Below are 17,701 nucleotides of genomic sequence, written 5' to 3' on the forward strand. Positions count from 1 at the left end.
GCGACCCGAACGGCGAGGCAGAATTCGCCCTGGAAGGGGGTGGGGTGGTCAATTTAAAAGTGTTTTTTCTCCGATTTGACTCGGGAACCTTTGAGGACGGCTGAGTTCAATGACAAAAAAACGGAGCTCATCCTCCCTCTGAACGGCCCCGCCCACGAAGACCCTTCAATTACGACTCTGTTCCGCGTCCCAGCTCCCCTCTCCTCGGTCCCCACTCCAAGTCACTGAGCCAAATAATCCGCGATTACTGAATAGCAATCTTTTCTGTTACTTAAAGCCGACCACAACTTTAACAGCCCTAGGCAATGCGCTCCCTTCGTATTATGCGCCGACCTTGTGCCGCAGGGCGCACGGTGGCGCTAGGGACGCGCAGAACTGAGGTCAGCCCAGCGGAGACCCGAGTGTCAACTGCAGTCATGTGACAAGCGCTGCCCTAAAGCTCCGGACGGGATCTACTGCAGCCCCAGGCGGTCGCAAAGGTGCCTAACTCTGCCTGGACTTAGAGGGGCGAAAGCGGCTACGAGTGGCCGGAGGGAGGGGCTGGGCTGGGCTCAGGGGTGCAAGGGCCGTCTGGACGAGGCAGGCTTTGAAGGCGGGCCTGAGGAGTTGGGTTTTATCGCCCAGAAGGCAGGTAGCGCTAGGGAAGGGTGTGACAGCATCATATCCACCCAGATCAGAACACTCGGCTCTGGTGAGAACCAAGATAGAGGCAGTAGGGAAGGAGAGGTGAGGTCGAGTCAAGATCGCCCAGGCTTCCAACCAGACAGATCTGGGTGCTAGTCTTGGAGAGGTGCGGGATTGAACTGGGGCTCCACGGCCTTCTGGCTAGGCGACCCTGGCGGATGTGGGAGGCCTCTCTAAGCCTGTTTCTTCGTCTGTAAAATGAGTGCCCCCTCCCAGGGGGAGCGGGGTGTGTGGTGATGGTATTACATAATGTTTAGCACTGGCACCTGGCACAGGACGAGCTTAGCAAATTGCCAAAGTAAAAAACAAACAAACAAACAAACAAACAAACAAAAAACCTAAATATAATGCTCATACTGGTGAAGGTAGGGAAGCCAGCGCTGGCTTCCTGTGTTGGTTCATCTTTCCAGAGAGCAATCTGCAAATTCGCTATAGAGATTCTTCAATGTGTTCTGCCCCTTGGCCTGGTAACTCCACTTGTAGAAATCTAGCCCAAGAAAATAATCAGAAACAAGTCTTTTAAAAGCCAGCAAATCGCTCACTGAAACGTTATTTAGAATAGCTGTCTGGAAAATAATCAACTCTGGGGAACAGCTAAATAAGCCATGGTGTCTGCCTCTTAAGAAATAGCACACAGCCTTCAGAATTGTGTTTTCAAAGTATGTTTAAAGACTCACAGTATGACGTGAAGTGAACTCAGCAGGTTACAAAACTGCATACACATGATGATCCCAGTTTTGGAAAGAATGTATGTGTATAGTGGGCTCATGGGGGGGGTTCAATTTCTCTCCTTTTTTTTTTTTTTCTAATTTGCTGTAGTCAGTTTGGTTGACTTTATCGTGGAGAGGGAGAGGACACTTTTTAAAATGTATTTGACCTTGTGCTGCCTCCTTGAAGACCAGACTAGATTGTGGATGTGAACGCTCTGGGGGCACTGTTTGGAGCTAGACTCATGTTAATTGCTTTTAACCAATCCCTTGCAGGCAAAGCCCTTCAATGAAGTATATTTAGAGGGAGAAGAGAAGCCCCATCTCTTTGCATCCCAAATGAAATCTGAAGATGAAGCATCACTTGGAGCCCTCATACATGCCTCTAATTTGAGATGCACTTTTATCATGAAATAGACTCATATTGGTGTGGATCTGTGTCCAGACCTATTCTGCTCCAGGAATCTACCTGTCTCTTCCCATAGTGATATCACAGTGTGATTATTATAGTTTTGGAGTATATTTTAATGCCTGAGAGCACAAGCCTCTGCTATTGTTATGTTTTTAAAAATTCTTGCCAATTCCCAATCATGTAATTTTTTTCAAGTAAGTTATGGAATGATTTTTGTCAAACCTCCCCCACCACCCCCTGCCCCTGCCACAATTCCATTGAATTTCAACTGGTGTTGCATGAAATGTGTTTAAGTGGGAGAAGCGAGGCCATCTTTATCCTGAGCTTTGCAGTTTAAGAATGAGGTAAATATCTGCATCTATTCAAGCCTTGCGTTCTGTTGTGGGTTTGCATGTTTCTTGATCTAGCACCTGCGCAGTTTCTGTGGTGGCTTTTGTCACTATTTTCCCAGTATACATTCTAACCAGTTATTGATTATGTGTTTTTATCCTGTAACCTGCCACTTCCTCCCCTTATTTCTGCCCTCAATAATGTCATGTGCCCCTTGACAGTAGGATGTAGCCCGTGTCCTTGGGAAACCAACTCAGACCCCAGCACATCATGGTTGCTTGAGGAAGGTCAGTTAATGAGCGAATGAATGAATGAATGACTCCGAGATGCAGTTTCCTCCCTCCATCCCCAGGTTCATCACAGCAGCTCTTCCCTCCTTGAAATCTATGTCTATCACAGCACAGAGGCAAACCTCACGGAGGCACCCAGCACGGCACAGCAATGGAGTGTGCCCACGACCAGACACCGAGCTCAGAAATCCCAGGAACAGGCTGTGCTCAGCGACAGCTCCAGGTCAGACTAGAGCAGAGAAAAATGTAAGACCATATACTTATCATGTGACCTCCCCAGTAGCTGTCATCCATCTGTACCTTTACCTATTATTAAGCACAGTGAGGGGAACAGAGAACAGAGGTGGGGAATGACAGGGTGGGCACAGTCTTGCTGCTGCCCCTACCTTCCGGAGTGACCTGGGGCAGGACTCCTTCCAACTTAGGATCTTAAGTGTAGCCAACTCTGCTGCACAGGACTGGCTTGTGGGTAACAGGCTGTCTCCCCACCCACCCAGCACTTACCAGGTTCAGCCACAGTGGCTGTCTTCTGTCAAAGGAACCAAATTGCCCTCACAATGCTCTCCCTCTCCTCTCACTTCTCACCAGGCCAATTCCTGTCTAGTCCTCCCAGCTCAATTCAAATGTCATCTCCTCAGGAAGCCTTCCCTGATTACCAGATAGACTCTCAAAGCCCTCTGTCCACATGGGGAATAATTGGGCAACCTGGGGTCCACTGGGGCCTGAGATTCCCTTAAGCCAAGCCACCCAGGGATCGAGCTGGCCCCCAGTTCAGGCCTCCGGACCTAGCTCTGTCTCTCTCCCACAAATCCTGGCATGTTTATGATCCTTTATCCTTCCCACCAAGAGGTGACGCCCTTTGCTTCCTTCATGAGACTGAAGTTTCTTCAGACAGTACAATGGTAATGATGATTATAATTACACTAATCGTAGCTCTAACTACTCACTGCTCCAGGCACTGTTCTCATGTTTTACCTGAATTATTACATCACTAAATCGTCTTCACATAACCCTATGAGTTAGGTAATAGTATTATCCCCTTTCTACAGATGACGAAACTGAGGGCTCAGGAGGTGAAGTGACTTGCCAAAGGTTATCAGGTTAGACAGTGGTAGGGGCTGGATTTGAACACCAGGCAATCCAGCTTCAGAGCTGCACCCTTGATCCTCCGCACACAAGGGCACCTGCCTTGTTCCAGGCTTATAGGGAGCTCCTCATTGTGAGATAGGGCAGTGCAAGCACAGATGCCTGGACCATCAGCACCCAAAAGCCCCTGAGAAATCTTGATGCCCAGACCCCAGCCACACAGAGGAGGGCTCTGTGTGAGCCCCAGCCTGGCCCAGCTGCTTCCTCAGCAGTTACCTTGCCCCAGACATAGCCAGGTGTCTTCTAGCAGGACAAGTACTGCATCTGATTAACCTCTTTATCCCCCTATGTCCTGCTTGAGGTCTGGCATGAAGTAGCCACTAATCACTACCTGTTGAAGGATGAATGAATCCAAAGGGCCAGACCCTGAGCAGACTCAGTGACTAAATATAACAGCTTGACCCAGGAGATGTATAATAAGGCCACTGTGCAATTCAATACAATCAGTATTTATTGAGCACTTGTTGTTTGGCCAACAGAAACCCTATCAGAAGGGACTAGTGTTTTATTTCATGTACATTAAAAATATATAGATTACAAGAGCTGGTGCAGTATAGGATATAAACATGGAAGCTCTGAGTCTCACTAACCTCCATTTCCATCTTCACTCCATCACTTCCTGGCTTCATGACCTCACGCACATTGCTCTTAGTGCTTCAGTTGCCTCATCTGTCAAGGGAGCTAATAAGAATTTCTCCCTCCTGAGAGTTGCATCTCAGCACAGTAACTGGCCCGGGGGTGGGAGTATGCCCAGTGAGTGTTCCCGCTGCTGATCCACCAGCATAGGTGATAGTTACAACTTCAGGAGCTCCAGAGAGAATTCTCCCTCGTTGGTACTCGAAGTAGAGGGTCAAAGCCATTTCTAACGCTTGTTTAATTCTCATCATCTGGGAGAACCATCTGCAGTAACCCTCCTTTGGTTCTCACCAAGCCTTGTGGGAATAAGGCCAGGGTACATTTCATGTTCATTTTCTTTCTGATTCTGTACCTTTGCTTATGCTGATTCCTCCACCCAGAACATCAATCTTTCTCCACAACCCCTAGTGACATTTTATCCATTCATTCTTCAAGCTCAGCACAGTCATCTTTAGTGGACCAGGGAACAAAACCAGAGCACTGCCAAACAGTAGGAAACTATGCAGCCATGAACAAGGAATGTGATCAATCAATCTGTTGGTTCTTACACTGAAAGATGTCAAAGACACACCGTTGCTAAAAAAGCAAGTTGCGTGTAATAATATATATTAGAACTTCTCTAACTTTGATTTGCACAGCAGTCTCCCAGGGCTCTTGATTCTTGTTAGATGCAGGTTGTGATTCAGTGGGTTATGAGTGAATCCTGAGATTCTGCATTTCTGACAAACTCCAGGCGATAGTCAGGCTGCTGGTCTGGCATCAGTGATACACTGATTTACACAAGATTTATAGTATGATCCCATTTCTGTAAAAACAAAATGAAACAAAACAAATATATATGGGATAAGCCAGAGAATAAACTCTGAACTATAAATAGTGGTTATCTCTGGGTGGGAGGATGACCAGAAGCTTTCAAATACTGTGTAAAGTCTGATTTTTAGAATATGTTTCCCTATTGTAATTAGGAAAAACAACCCAGCCATGATGGTGACCCTCTAGGCAGACATCTGTAACCTGTACCCTCTCCCCAAATCAATGGCTCCACTCCAGGATTCATCTTTGCCCTCTCTGGTTCTCAGGGCATAATAACAGTCTGGCTTGGAACAGCTGCTCAGGATGTGCGTTGCGTGTGGCTGATGTTCCAGCTGTCTGGAGGACGTGGCATCATTAGCATCCTCAAAGCAGTGGTTTAATAAGGGTCTCCCAAGCGCCAGGCACAGGCCATGCCCCTCACAGGCATTCCGATCTATCATTATCCCCATTACCCAGATTAGATAACTGAGGCTCAGAGATGTGGAGGGACGTGGATCACACAGCTTGTCTAAGGCCCAGGCCAGGCTGCTAGGATTGGGCCTGCTTATTCTCCTTTGCCTTCCTGGAAAATTCCTCCCCTAGATGTCCACAAGGGTTACTCCCTCACTTCCTTCACGTCTCTGCTCACATTTTTACCTTACCAGAGTTCTTCTCCAACCACTCTATACAAAATAGCAACACTACCCCCACCTCCAACCTTCCCCAGCTTTCTTGCTTTCCAGAGCACTCGTCACCATCTGATAGAGTCATATTTATTGGCTTATTTGTGCTTTGTCCTTTTTCCACTAGACCATAAACTACATGTGGGTGACAACTTTGTCCATTTTTCTCAGTGTTTTGTCTCTGGGGTCTAGCATAGTTCCTGGCTCAATAAATATGTATTCAGTGGGTGAATGAATGACAGTCCCAACTCACAGTCCACTGATTGATTTCCCAGTAGTGCCCCAACCCTGTTCACATTCAGAGTGACCTGCTGACCCCAGCAGCACAGGATAGGCTGGCTTCTCTTTCCTAGTCTCCTTGTGGGGAGTCCAAATTAGGTTCCTTAAGTAAAGAGGTAGATGGCTAGGCCTGGGGCCCCATGGTCTCTCCATGTAGAAAGGATAAACAGGGCAGAGTTGTAGAAGTCCTGGATTCAAATCCCACTGTTTTACCACCACCCTAATGGTTTGGGAAAAAGGCTGCCACTTTCCAGGACAGGAAGTCCAATGGTCCCAAGAAGGGCCTTCCAAGTATCAGGGTCTTTGTCTCGCTATGCACTCGGCCTGGCATGCTCTTCCCCTGATCTGCCTGTAGCAGGCTCCTTCTCGTCATTTGGGTCTCTTCTCAAATGTCACCTCGTCAGAGATCTCCCCCTAACCTCCCAGGCTAAAGTGGACTCTTTGCACCCACATAGGAACCCCTCTTCACACCCCCTGTTTATTTCTTCCATGATTATTAGTATAAACTACTTTCACTTTTACTATTTATCTGTTTATTCACTCACTCTCTGTCTCCACCACCTGAATGTAAGGTCTGTGAGGGTAGAGACCCTGTCTGCCTTGTTTACTGCTGTATCTCCAGTGCCTAGAACAGGGTCTGGCTTAGAGTAGGTGTTCAATAAATATTTGTAGAATTAATGTTCTATATTTTCTCCTAGAAACAGAGAAATGAAAGCCCAGAGGTGGGAAAGGACATGCCAGAAATGAATTAGTGTCTGAATTAGTGTCAGAACCTAGAGTAGAAGGTAGTGAGGCCAAGTGGAACTCCAGGTCAGGAGACTGACCTTGGAGGAGGCGGATCTCTCCAACCCTCAGTTTCCTCATCTGTAAGATGGAGTGAGGCAGACATGACTACTTCCAAGAAACCTGGTATTAAGGGTACCTAGTACCTAGGAGACAGTGCCCATTTCCAGCAGTGATATCTGCAGTGCAGTGTCCGCACCCCCAAGACACGGCTCGAGCGCCCCAAAAACCGCAGAAAGAGAAAACTACAATCCCCATGGTGCCGCGGGCGGCGCCTGCGCATGGCTACCAGCCGCGGGCGCCCTCTAGCGACATCCTGGCGCAGTGCTCCACTCCGATCCCCGAGGGGCGGGGGGCCCGCGGCGCAGGCAATAGGAGCGCTCGGCTGCAGCCGCGGAGCCGAAGCCGGGAGCCCAAGCGGCGGCCGGATCTCAGCCCGTGGGGCCAGCCGCAGCCATGGGCAACCGCGGCATGGAGGATCTCATCCCGCTGGTCAACAGGCTGCAGGATGCCTTCTCCGCCATCGGCCAGAACGCGGACCTCGACCTGCCTCAGATCGCCGTGGTGGGCGGCCAGAGCGCCGGCAAGAGCTCGGTGCTGGAGAATTTCGTAGGCAGGTAGGAGCGGCGCGCCCCTGAGCGCGGACTCCCTCCTCCCGGGTCCTCCCGGCCTCCGCCACCCGGACCGGACGGCGCCGCGACCTCGCAGCCCCTGGCGCTGCACGGCGGACGGCGCGCCCCCCACCTCTAGCCAGAAGGAGGCGGCCCTCCCCCTCCGTGAGAGCCCCTCAGGGGCGCAACGCCCCCCGCTTGTCCGCAAACGTCAAGCCAGCGGCCACGGGATCACGCCCCCTCCTCCTCCCCATCCTTTAGGGAAGACAGAGCTGTGCCAAGAGACCCTGGCAAAGGGCTGTTTCCCGCCCCTCCACCCCGCACCCAAGGGCACTGAGGGGCCTGCATTACTCAGCGTCTCCCTTCGGTTCTGGGGGTCCCTTGAAGCGGGCAGCACCCCCAGGGCAGAGCCCCCATACCCAGTCTGTATGGAGGACAGCTACTTCCCCTCTGGAATTCCTGGACCGTGGCAGAGGACAATCCCCGCCCCCCCCCATGGCCCATGGGAGAGGACATAGTCCCACGGGCATGGGAGACCAGCCACAGCCTCCCCCGAGTCACACACACACCTCTGCGGCTCCGGCCGCCATCCGTGCGCAGCGCGAAAGAGGGGGGAGACACGGGCTGCAGGATGAGGAAGGGGAGGGGGTGGGGGAGAAACTGCTTCTGATCCTTTTCTGAGCAGTCGGCGCCTTGCCCTGCTGCCGCCCCTGAGTGGGGGCCGCCTGTCAATGTCCTTCTCCCCTTGGCCTGGCAGAGGGATTGTAATAGAGGGAGAAGGCGGTGGAGGGCAGAGATGACTAAGACAGGGAGGCAGGGGGGCGGGGGGCGGGGGGGAGCCATTTGCACACCCTAATCCCTCTCCTGCCTCTGATCCCACAAGGCGCTGGGAGGGCCAGGTGGCACTGAGTAGGGGCCAACTGCAAAGGCAAAGTGTCCTGGGTTTAGGGGGGCAGGCAGTGTTGTGACCCCCCCAGGCTCCCCCAAGAAAGGGGAGGCAGAGATGGCTTTTTGGATGCTGAGGAGAGAGAGAGGATGGCGCTCCCCCGGTGCTGGAGGCAGAGTAGGGGGCTGGGCAGACTGGGGGAGGAGGCAGAAGAATTGACACTGACCACCCCACTCCGTCATCTCCCTCCCTCACCTTCTTCAGAAACCCTAGCTTTCTTCCACTGACCTTTATGGCTCAAGAAGCAAATGGTACGTGGGAGAGGGAGGTAGGCAGAGGCTTCCCCCTCAGAGGGAGAGCAGTTCTGAGGCGAGACATCCTGGGTCCAAGCCAGGTTCTGCTGTGAAACCTCAGGCGAGCCACTTGCCCTCTCTGAGCCTCAGTTTCTCCATCTCTAATATGGACAATTAGACTGGATGGTTGTTTCTGCCCCTCAAATGAACTGGGAAGCCCAGGGTCAATCCTAGGGGTGAGAGGGAAGGGTCCTGCTGGAGTGATGTATCCATGGGACGTTGGAAAGCCTCTGTAGGGGCGGCCAGGCCCATCTGGTCTGCAGAGGGGGATGCTGTCTGTCTCCCCAGGACTGGGTCCCACAGAACCCCCTCCTGCTCACGTGACCACCTCCCCACCAGGTGCAGAGACACAAGCAGGAGACATACAGATGGGCCCCTTCCCTGTGGCCTGGCAGTCAGAGTGAGGGCGTGGGAGGAACCTGGAGACAATAAATCCCTGAGGCCTTCGTGCTTTCAGTGACACTCTAGGACATCCAGCACTTTACAGTGTGCAGACCATAGTCCTGCCTTTCATCCATTGACATCCGCTGAGCGCCCGCTCTGTGCCTGCTGCGTGCTCTGGGCAGGAGCCACAGAGAGGAAGGTGACCTCAGCTCCCATCTGCTGAGCCCTTCCCACGTGCCCCACACCATGCTATATGGGATGGGTCACAGCAGCCCCACAAGGCAGGTACCATGATGCCCATCCTGCAGGTAAGGAAACTGAGACCCAAGGGTTAGATGCCTTGTCCAAGGTCACACAGCTGGGAAGGACAGCATCTATTAGACTTCAATCTCAAGCTTTCACAGCTTCTGAGAGCCAAGCTCTGCACTGAGCACAGGGTCATGCAGGTGTGTGGGCCCTCATTTTCTCCATCAGTTATCTTTGGGGCCTCCGTGTGCTAGGACAGACCTGGCTCCTGCCCTCAAAGCTCACTGTCCAGCAGAGAGAGGGACCAGAAAGCAGACAGCTCAGCAGACCAGCCCGGCTACGGTTGACTTCGGCAACCGTCTGCTTGTCGAGTGGTGGAGTAGTATGTGGACTCTGCCTCTGGAGGCAAGGCCCTCTCACTGCCCTCCACAACCCAATACCCCTTGACTGTGGCCCTGCGGGAGGAGGCACCGGCTGTCCAGACGCAGATAGAGCAGAAGGGCTGGGCCTGAGGCGAAGGAGTGAGTAGGGACAGCATTATTTGATCCTCATGAAAGCTAGTGAGGGGGCCAGGGCTAGAGTCCAGGTGGGAAACTGAGGTTCAGTGGGGCCCCCAGACAGCCCTGCCTGCTCTGTCATGGGTCACCACCTCTCTACTTAGGGCCGGGTCCCCAGCCCCGTGAGCATGATAACAGCTGCTCTGCCTCCTGGGGCTTCCTGGGAGCCAACCCCCCATGGAGAGGAAGTGGAAAATGCATCAGGGGAAGGAGAGGCTGCTCCAGGCTGCCCTGGGCTCCCGGGCACCCAGGAGGACCCTGTTGTCAGCTCTGCAGTGGAGGTGGCCCAAGCAGCTGCCCAGGACCCTGCTAGGGCTTCTCTATGATATTTCTTCGTCCCATTTTTACAAAAGGGAAAACTGAGGCTGATTCACTCAGTCATTCAGCAGATATTCATGGAGTGTCCATGATGTCTCAGCAATGGGGATTTGATGGTAGAAAAGACAAAAGCTCTGCATCCCAGAGGGGAAACTCTGACATCGTAAACCCAGGAACACATACATGCATGTATATGAAGACGACTGGGGAATGTGGTCAGTGCTAGGAGGGAGAAGGGCCACTTTCCACAGGGAGGTGAAAGAAGGTCTCTAGGAGGCAGTGGCATCTGAGATGAGAACTGAGGGACAAGAAGCTCTGTGATTATGTGGGGAGATGCATTCTAGGCTGAGGGAACAGCAGATGCAAAGGCCCTGGGGCAGTAACAAATTTGGTGGGTCTGAAGAACAGAAAGGAAGCGCTGTGCCTGGTGCTTGGTGAGCAAGGTGGACCTGGCATCAGAGAGATAGGCAGGGGCTAGATCTTCAAGGCCCTCAGATTATGCTGAGGAGCTGGGTTTGTTTACCTTATTATCAGACGCTTTTAAGTAGTGGAGTGGCTTGAGCTGATTCCAGCAACTGTGTAACTTGGGGAGGCGGGCAGGAGACAGGTGAGGTGGCTGCTGCGGTGGGCAAGAGGTGATGGGTCCTGGACCTGGGCTTCAGCAGAGAGGGGAGGAGAAAGGCAGGATTCAGGATGTATTTTGGAGGGTCCCACAAATCCTGCTGGTGGATGCAATGTGGAAGGTGAGGAAAGAGGAAGCTGGGGTGACTTCAGCACCTTTGACCCTGGGTGGGTGTTGGTGCCATTCACGGAGTACGGGCGGAGCAGGTTGGGGAGTAGGGGGTAAGATCAGGAGTTTGGTTTTGAACTGGTCGAATCAGAGCTGTCAGCTGGGCAGTGTGGTGATGCAAGTCAGAAGCTCAGAGGGAAGGTGGGCTGAAAATATAAATCCGGAAGAGATGTGATGTAAACCGCTGAGCGTAGCTGAGCTCATCTTGGGAGCACATGCAGGCACAGGAGTGTGCGTGGGCCCCAGGACACCCCAGCATTGTGTCAGCAGATGTCTGGTGTCCTAGGCTTTCCTTGTCTGCCCCCAGCTGCATGTCCCCTCCCCACAATCCCTATCCACCACCAAGTCAAGTGTCCTGGGACAGGCTTCCAGGCTCTGGGGCCCCTGGCCTTGCTCACTCAGGTGCCCAGGCATATGGATGATTGGGCGGTGCCCACGTTTCCTCCCACTTGGCCCCTGGGGAGGCCAAGGCCAGTGGGGATGTAGCCGAGGTGCTGAGGGCTCAGGCTCTGGCATCAGATGGGTTTGTAGCTCAGCTCTGCCACTTACAAGCTGGGCACCCTTGGACATGTTTCTTAAACCCTGCTCGTCTGTAAAATGGGGATAATAATGGCACTTCCCTCCTGGGATTGTTGTGAGTGTTGAGATCAAGCCCATGAAGCACTCAGGGTAAGGTCTGGCCAGTTCTGTTCTGCCTGGACGTAGGTCCTGGCCAGGAGGTGGTCTGGGCGTGGGTTGGGGAGGGAGAATCTCCTCCAGCAAGTGTGGAGCAAGGAGCCTGGTGAGTGAGCCTCTGCCCAGAGCCCTGGAAGGCAAGGTTTTGGGTCTCCCTGGTGTATCTGCCTACTCCTGCTCAGGCTCCCTTCCTCCTACTAATTCCCCCACCCCTTCCTCTGCATCCTTGCCCCAGCATGGGCTTGTGCTGGCCTCTGGCCTATAAGAGCCCCTCTCTTGGTCAGCCCCGGCCCCTCCCACAGGGAACAGTCCACTCCCTGCTACTAACTTCCTCTGAACAAGTTGGGCTTCATTTTAGTGATCCCATTACCCAGATTTGGAGACTGAGGCCAAAGAAGTTTAGGGGATAATTGAGACATCATAGGTAGAAAGTCACTGACTGGAGGGGCAGAGGGAACTGACATCTTCTTGGCACACAGTGCGCCAGGCCCTGAGGATACAGCTGTTAACAAGCCAGACCCATCCCTGCTCTTAGGGGGTGCCCACAGCTGAGAGGGACAGACAGACGCTAAATCACACAAAGAGCTCTTCTGTTGTGTGTTTGAAGAAGGGTATCAGGAGCCTGATTATCGAAGGCAAGGGTGTCATCAGAGGGCCAAAGAAGACATTTGAGCTTTTAAGTCTGGGCCTGAGAAAAAAATAGGACTTGGTCAGGCAAAAGAGTGACCCTGTTCCAGGTCCAGGGTCCCACCTGAGCAACAGCCTGAGGTGGGAGGGAGCCCAGTGGAGGTCTGAGAACCTGGAGGAAGGGCAGTGTGACCGGGAGGCTGCAGTGAGACCAGGAGGGCTGAGGAGGCACTGCCAGTCCAACAGCCACCTCCACCCAGGCAGCCACTCTCTGCTCCCACTTCTCTGGCTCAGAGCGCCCGCCTGCCACGCGCCCACAGCTAGACTTGCATGCCCATCCCCACCAGAGGACATCTTTCCCAAACCCCACCCCACCCAGTGGCCCCAGGAGCTAGGGATGAAAGGTAACTCTGGCAAACGGCATCTGATCCCGGCACCAGGAGAATCGAGTTTCCCAGGCCTTGGCTGCGGTTGGAGGGTCGGAATCTGGGGGAGGAGGGGAGTTGAAGGAAGCCAGTAGCCAGCGTGATGTTATCTGCCCTGAACAGGAGCAGAAGTGGAGCCCACGGGCCGTGTGTCTGAATATTCCAGTTATAAATCAAGCTACGGGTTGCTAAATACAATACATTCCGCCCTCCCACCTTGACAAACACCTTCAAAACAACCTGGCAGGCTGGTTTTGAATTTAGCATTTCAGACTCCTCCAGTTTCTGTGATGGGATGTGAAGGTGTAGGCACGGTGGCCTCTGTCCCCAGGTTGCCCTCATATCCCAGCTCCATCCGAGTCCCCTGAAAAGACTCCCGTCACCCCTCTACTCCCCACCGTGGCCCCAGGGGTGCCTCCCAACAGTGAGGGTAGCCCTCAGTGGGAGGGAAGATTCTAGAGGTATCTTGAGACAGAGAATTCCAGGGCACTGAATGTGGCCTAGGAGGGGGTGCACAGACTCCATCTGGCACTTCCCTTGGCCCGTGGGTGTACTGCTTGCTCCATGGGGGAGGTGAGGTCAGAGATCGCAAGAAGGACCCCTAAGGCATGGGACCCAGGGTCAGGGCCCCAATTCTCCAGATCCAAGGGCAGTGCTGATTATTGTCTTCTTGGAAATAATAACCTGTTAGTAGGAAGAGCATCATCCCAGGATATCAGATGGTGAAGTGGCACAGAGAGGGTAGGGGACCTGCCCAGAGTCACACAGCAATGGAATCAGAGGCAGTTTAGAACCTGCACAGGTCCACTGCCTCCATGTGAATGTGAATGTCCACCCTCTTCACCCCAACCCATGTGCCTACATCTCCACACACCTCAGCTTCTCCTCTGCTCTCCCTGGCTGTCTCTCGGGCACTCTTGTCCCCTCCTTGGACTGAAATCTGACTAAGGAATAAGAACTGGTTTGAGCAATCAGCTCAAGCAAATTGGAATTACTATAGACAACAAGAAAAAGAGGAATACTGGTCTTGGCAGGTGTTTGAGACAGTCTGGTCAATGGCATCTTCCCTGTGCCCTGACCAGAGGCCCCGAGGTCAGCGTCCCTCTCCTCTCTCATCTTCTCCATCCAATTCAGCCTTCAAGCCCTGTGGATTCTGCCCCAGGCCACCCCCCTCCCTCTGCCTTGGCCGCCACCATCTTTGTCTTAGCACTTGGGGCAGCCTCCTTTCTTGTCTTTCTCCATCTGACAGCACGGAACCTTCCATGGCCTCCCAATCTAATGCCCTCTGCTTGAAGCCCTCCTTGGCCCCCTGCCCTGCAGAGGTTCTAGCGCCCGAGCTGGCCTCTGAGGCCTGCCTTACTCAGCCCGGCTTCCCCTCCAGCTGCTCCCTCCTGGTCTAGCGGCATCTCTTGTGGTCATGGGACAACGTGCGGGCCTCCCTCTCACTCTCCGAGTGCCATTGCGTGTGCTGTTCTCTCTGCCAGGAAGGCTCTTCATACTTCGCCTTCTTCCTTCACTAGTTCATCCTCTAAGTCTCACATCAGCCAACACTTCCTCCAGGATGCCATCCCTGACCACCCTTTACCCCATGACCATGGTCTATGGGGCAGGGCTTAGTTTTTTCCCAGAATGAGGGGCCGTAGTGGGAGAAAGAGGCCCACTGCCTTAGGCTGAGAGCTCCTGGCCGACAGCAGTTCCAACCAGGGTTACTATGAACAATTTACCTGTTTGTAACCATGTCACTCTTTTATCACTAGTCTTAGCACAGGGAAATAAGGCCACCAGCCAGGACGGGGAGAAAATCTCAGCAGGTGAATGCATGCTCACCTCTGACCTCAGCAGGTGAATGCAATGCTCTCTAGCACACCCAGGCACCTAGCACATGACGGGCACTCAGGTGGCTCACGGTGCCACTAATGGGCACCCTCTGTTAGATCCCTCTACACCCAGGTTCCCAGGGCATTCCCTTAGCGGCCCTAGGAGGGAGTTGCTGGGCTGTATTCCATTTCACTGATGGGGAAACTGAGGTTCAGAGCAGGGAAATAATTTAGTGATGGAGCTGAGATTCCTTCACATCAAGCTGCTGGTGATAAGAAATAAGGATCCAGATGTAGCTCCGTATTGAGGGACCTGGGAAATGTCCGTGGTGAGCTGTCAGACAAATAGAGTTACCTACCTAAGTGTGGCTGGGAGCCCCGTGCTCGTGTGGGCACGTGAGGGGCACCTGACTTCATCTCTCTGAGCCTCAGTTTCTTCCCCTTTAAGATGGGGAAACCAATCACACCAACCTCACACAGCCGTTCCAGAACCAATCAAGAGGATGCAGATTTCTTAAACAGCTAGCTTTACTGGGGTATAATTTAAATGCCATAAACTTCACCCATTTTTATTGCATACTTCAATGATTTTTTGCATATTTACAGAGTTGTGCAACCATCATCACAATCTAATTTTAGAACACTTCCATCACCCCAAAAAGAAACCTCGTGATGATGCAAATTTTAAAGCCCCCGGCAGAGATCCTGGCCGGCAGTCAACAATCCGCCAGTGTTTGCACTATTGTTATTGCACTAGTCTTATAAATGATAAAATGTTTACAGTGGTGATCCCCAGGTGTTGGGATGATGGTTGCTTTTTATTTTTTAAACATTTATGTATTGTCTGAAATTTTTTAAAAGAGAGAACATATGACTTTTTTAAAGTAGGGGCAAAAGAGATGTCTATTTCTATTTTGAAAGTGTAGTTATCAACACTTGAAGGAAGGAAGGAAGAAGGAAGGGTGAGAGGGAGGGAGGGAAGGAGGGAAGGAAGAAGGAAGGAGAGACTCAAGGAAGAAAGGCAGAAGGGATAGAAAGATAAGATGGAAGGAAAGATTACAGATTTTCTTTAATAGGGAAAATGGTTGTTGTGGAAAGAGCTCCAGGCTTGGAGTCCAGAGCCCTGGGTACTGGTCCTACCCTGTCACCAACTTGCACTGTGATCTTGGGCAACACTCTTCCCCTTTCTGTGCCTCAGTTTCTGCATCTGTACAATGAGGGAGATGGTGGGAAACTGGAGAAGCTAGTCTTCAAATGATTCCTTCGGCGACAGTGGTGTCCTGAGTGCCGGCTCCATCCCAGGCTCCGAGCCCAGTGTTTAGGAGACAGTGGTAAACAAGAACCAGCCCAGCTTCTGCTCTCAGGATTTCAGAATATCAGAGGAAGCATAGGGACATGCCCCGAAATGTTCAAACCTCAGGTGGAAATTCATGGGCTGCGTGACGTGGGCCTGGCCGGGGCCTCCTAGGGCAGAGGAACAGAGAGGGACTTGTTGCCTGGAGGCAGCCTCACCTCATCCCAACTGTATTTCTTGGCCCACCCACCCCCTCGCCTCCACCCTAGCTCCGTGCTCAGAGGGCATCTCACAGCTTACCCAGCCCCCTTGCCTTCCACTTTCAAGGCAAGATCTGGATGGAAATATCCTTGACCTCCACTCACTCTGCCGGCCAGCGCCCAGGAGACCCACCTTCCAACTCCTTCTCTGCTGTCTCAATTGATGACATTGTTGTGGGAGCCCAGCCTGTATTCTCAGCTTGCTCAAGTTATATGTATCATCATAGCTACCGTTCATTCAGGCATTCATTTATAGAAGCCTCACAGAAACCCATTTTACTGATATGGAAACTGAGGCTTAGAGAGGTCTGGTCATTTGTCCATTGCCACATAGCTCCTAAGTGGCAGCTCTAACATTCAACACCAGGCCAGTCTGACATCAGAGCCCAGGAAACAGGAGACTTCTAAGAATGACTGCTACTGGGTACCTGGCAGACCAAGCATGTTAATTTCTGGTGTTTGCATTCAGCAGGACCTGGGAACCAGGGTCCCTGAGCTCAGCCCAGCCCCAGATCTCAGGTACCAGGCCCTTTGGTGTAATTTCTCCAGGCCCCTCTGGAGTGACAGTGCCAATTCAGACAGGGGGTATGTGGTACTCGGAGGACCTGAGATATGTTTATTTCATCCTCCCTGTGCTTTGGGTTTGAAGGTGCCTCTGCAGATGGCAAGGCAAGGCCTCCCCGGGAAACCACCATCTGTCTAGAATGAGTGGGAAGAGCTGCCATGTCACCATCCACCCCTCCCACACGGCAGCCAAGGCTGGTGGGCCTGGCACACTTTTCTCTGGGCACCTGTTCTGTCCTCCTTCGGGCTCACCAGGAGCTGGGTGGGAGATGCAGGGGTGGCTCTGGCTGGAGGCCAAATGAGGCCCAAATCCCGAGTAGGGAGGTGCCAAGGGGCACTTTAACAGAGCGTGTGGGACAGTCTGTCCAGGTGAAAAGCTAAGCCATGCTTGCTCCTTCGAGTGTTGCCTGAGCCCCTGTGATACACCCAGCCAGTGCCTAGTGCAGGAATCCAGCAGAGGCAGACGCTCACAGTCTGGATGTGGGAACCAGCTGGTCCTCTTCACTGCCTGTCCAGGTGTGGGGCTAGGAAGCAGGCCTCCTGGTCCTGGCCCCATCTTGGCCACCTCTCCCATCGCTGTGTGGCTTCACAGCTCCCTGCCCCTCTCTGGGCCTCTGTCCCACTCTCTGGACAATAACAGGGGAAGCGAGATGGTCTCTGAAAATTCCTCCCCCTCGGTGTCCATCATTTCCATCCTACATTTTGTGGTCAGAATCCCGAGATCCGATTCAGAGCCCAGAGGAGATGAGACAGAGGGTTCTTTAGGTTTTTGGATTCCTTGCTGATATTTGGGAACCCTCCCAGGGAGGAGGCTGAGAACAGGAGGCCCTCCTTGGCAGCTGCTGAGGGCTTACTATGTCCCAGGCACTGGCTAAGCTCTTTCCATGAAAAGCATCCGTGAAGCCTCCCGCAGCTGCACGTAGTAATATATGACGCCCCGGTTAGATCACGCGGGTCACAGCCAAGGACCCTGGGGCCCAGAGGGTGAAGCAACTTGCCCAGGGGCACCAGGCTCCTGGCCAGGGAATGGCCAAAGCAAGGTGGAATTCGAACCCAGGGCCTGCGCACTGGCTCCTCACCACTGAGCCAGTGATGCCTGAACTTCACAGGAACGTGAAAATCATATGAGGATTGTGTTTAAAATCCAGATTC

At 52.8% G+C, this 17,701-nt stretch overlaps 1 protein-coding gene across 15 annotated transcripts in view; it reads left to right on the forward strand.

Annotated features, from left to right (window-relative positions):
• Positions 1-7,101: 7,101 nt before the first annotated feature.
• The window catches only part of DNM1 (dynamin 1), a 41,822-nt gene continuing 31,222 nt past the window's right edge, over positions 7,102-17,701 (forward strand). For 12 of the 15 annotated variants that reach the window (XM_031450601.2, XM_031450602.2, XM_031450605.2 and 9 more), the window contains exon 1: positions 7,102-7,359. In XM_031450601.2, coding sequence (XP_031306461.1) covers positions 7,199-7,359 — 161 coding nt within the window. In that variant the 5' untranslated portion in view covers positions 7,102-7,198. The remainder of the gene's footprint in view (positions 7,360-17,701) is intronic. The other 3 variants (XR_004136393.2, XR_004136394.2, XR_004136398.2) reach the window with 1 other exon arrangement.

This window comes from Camelus dromedarius, chromosome 10, assembly GCF_036321535.1.
Source record: "Camelus dromedarius isolate mCamDro1 chromosome 10, mCamDro1.pat, whole genome shotgun sequence".
NCBI lineage: Eukaryota > Metazoa > Chordata > Mammalia > Artiodactyla > Camelidae > Camelus > Camelus dromedarius.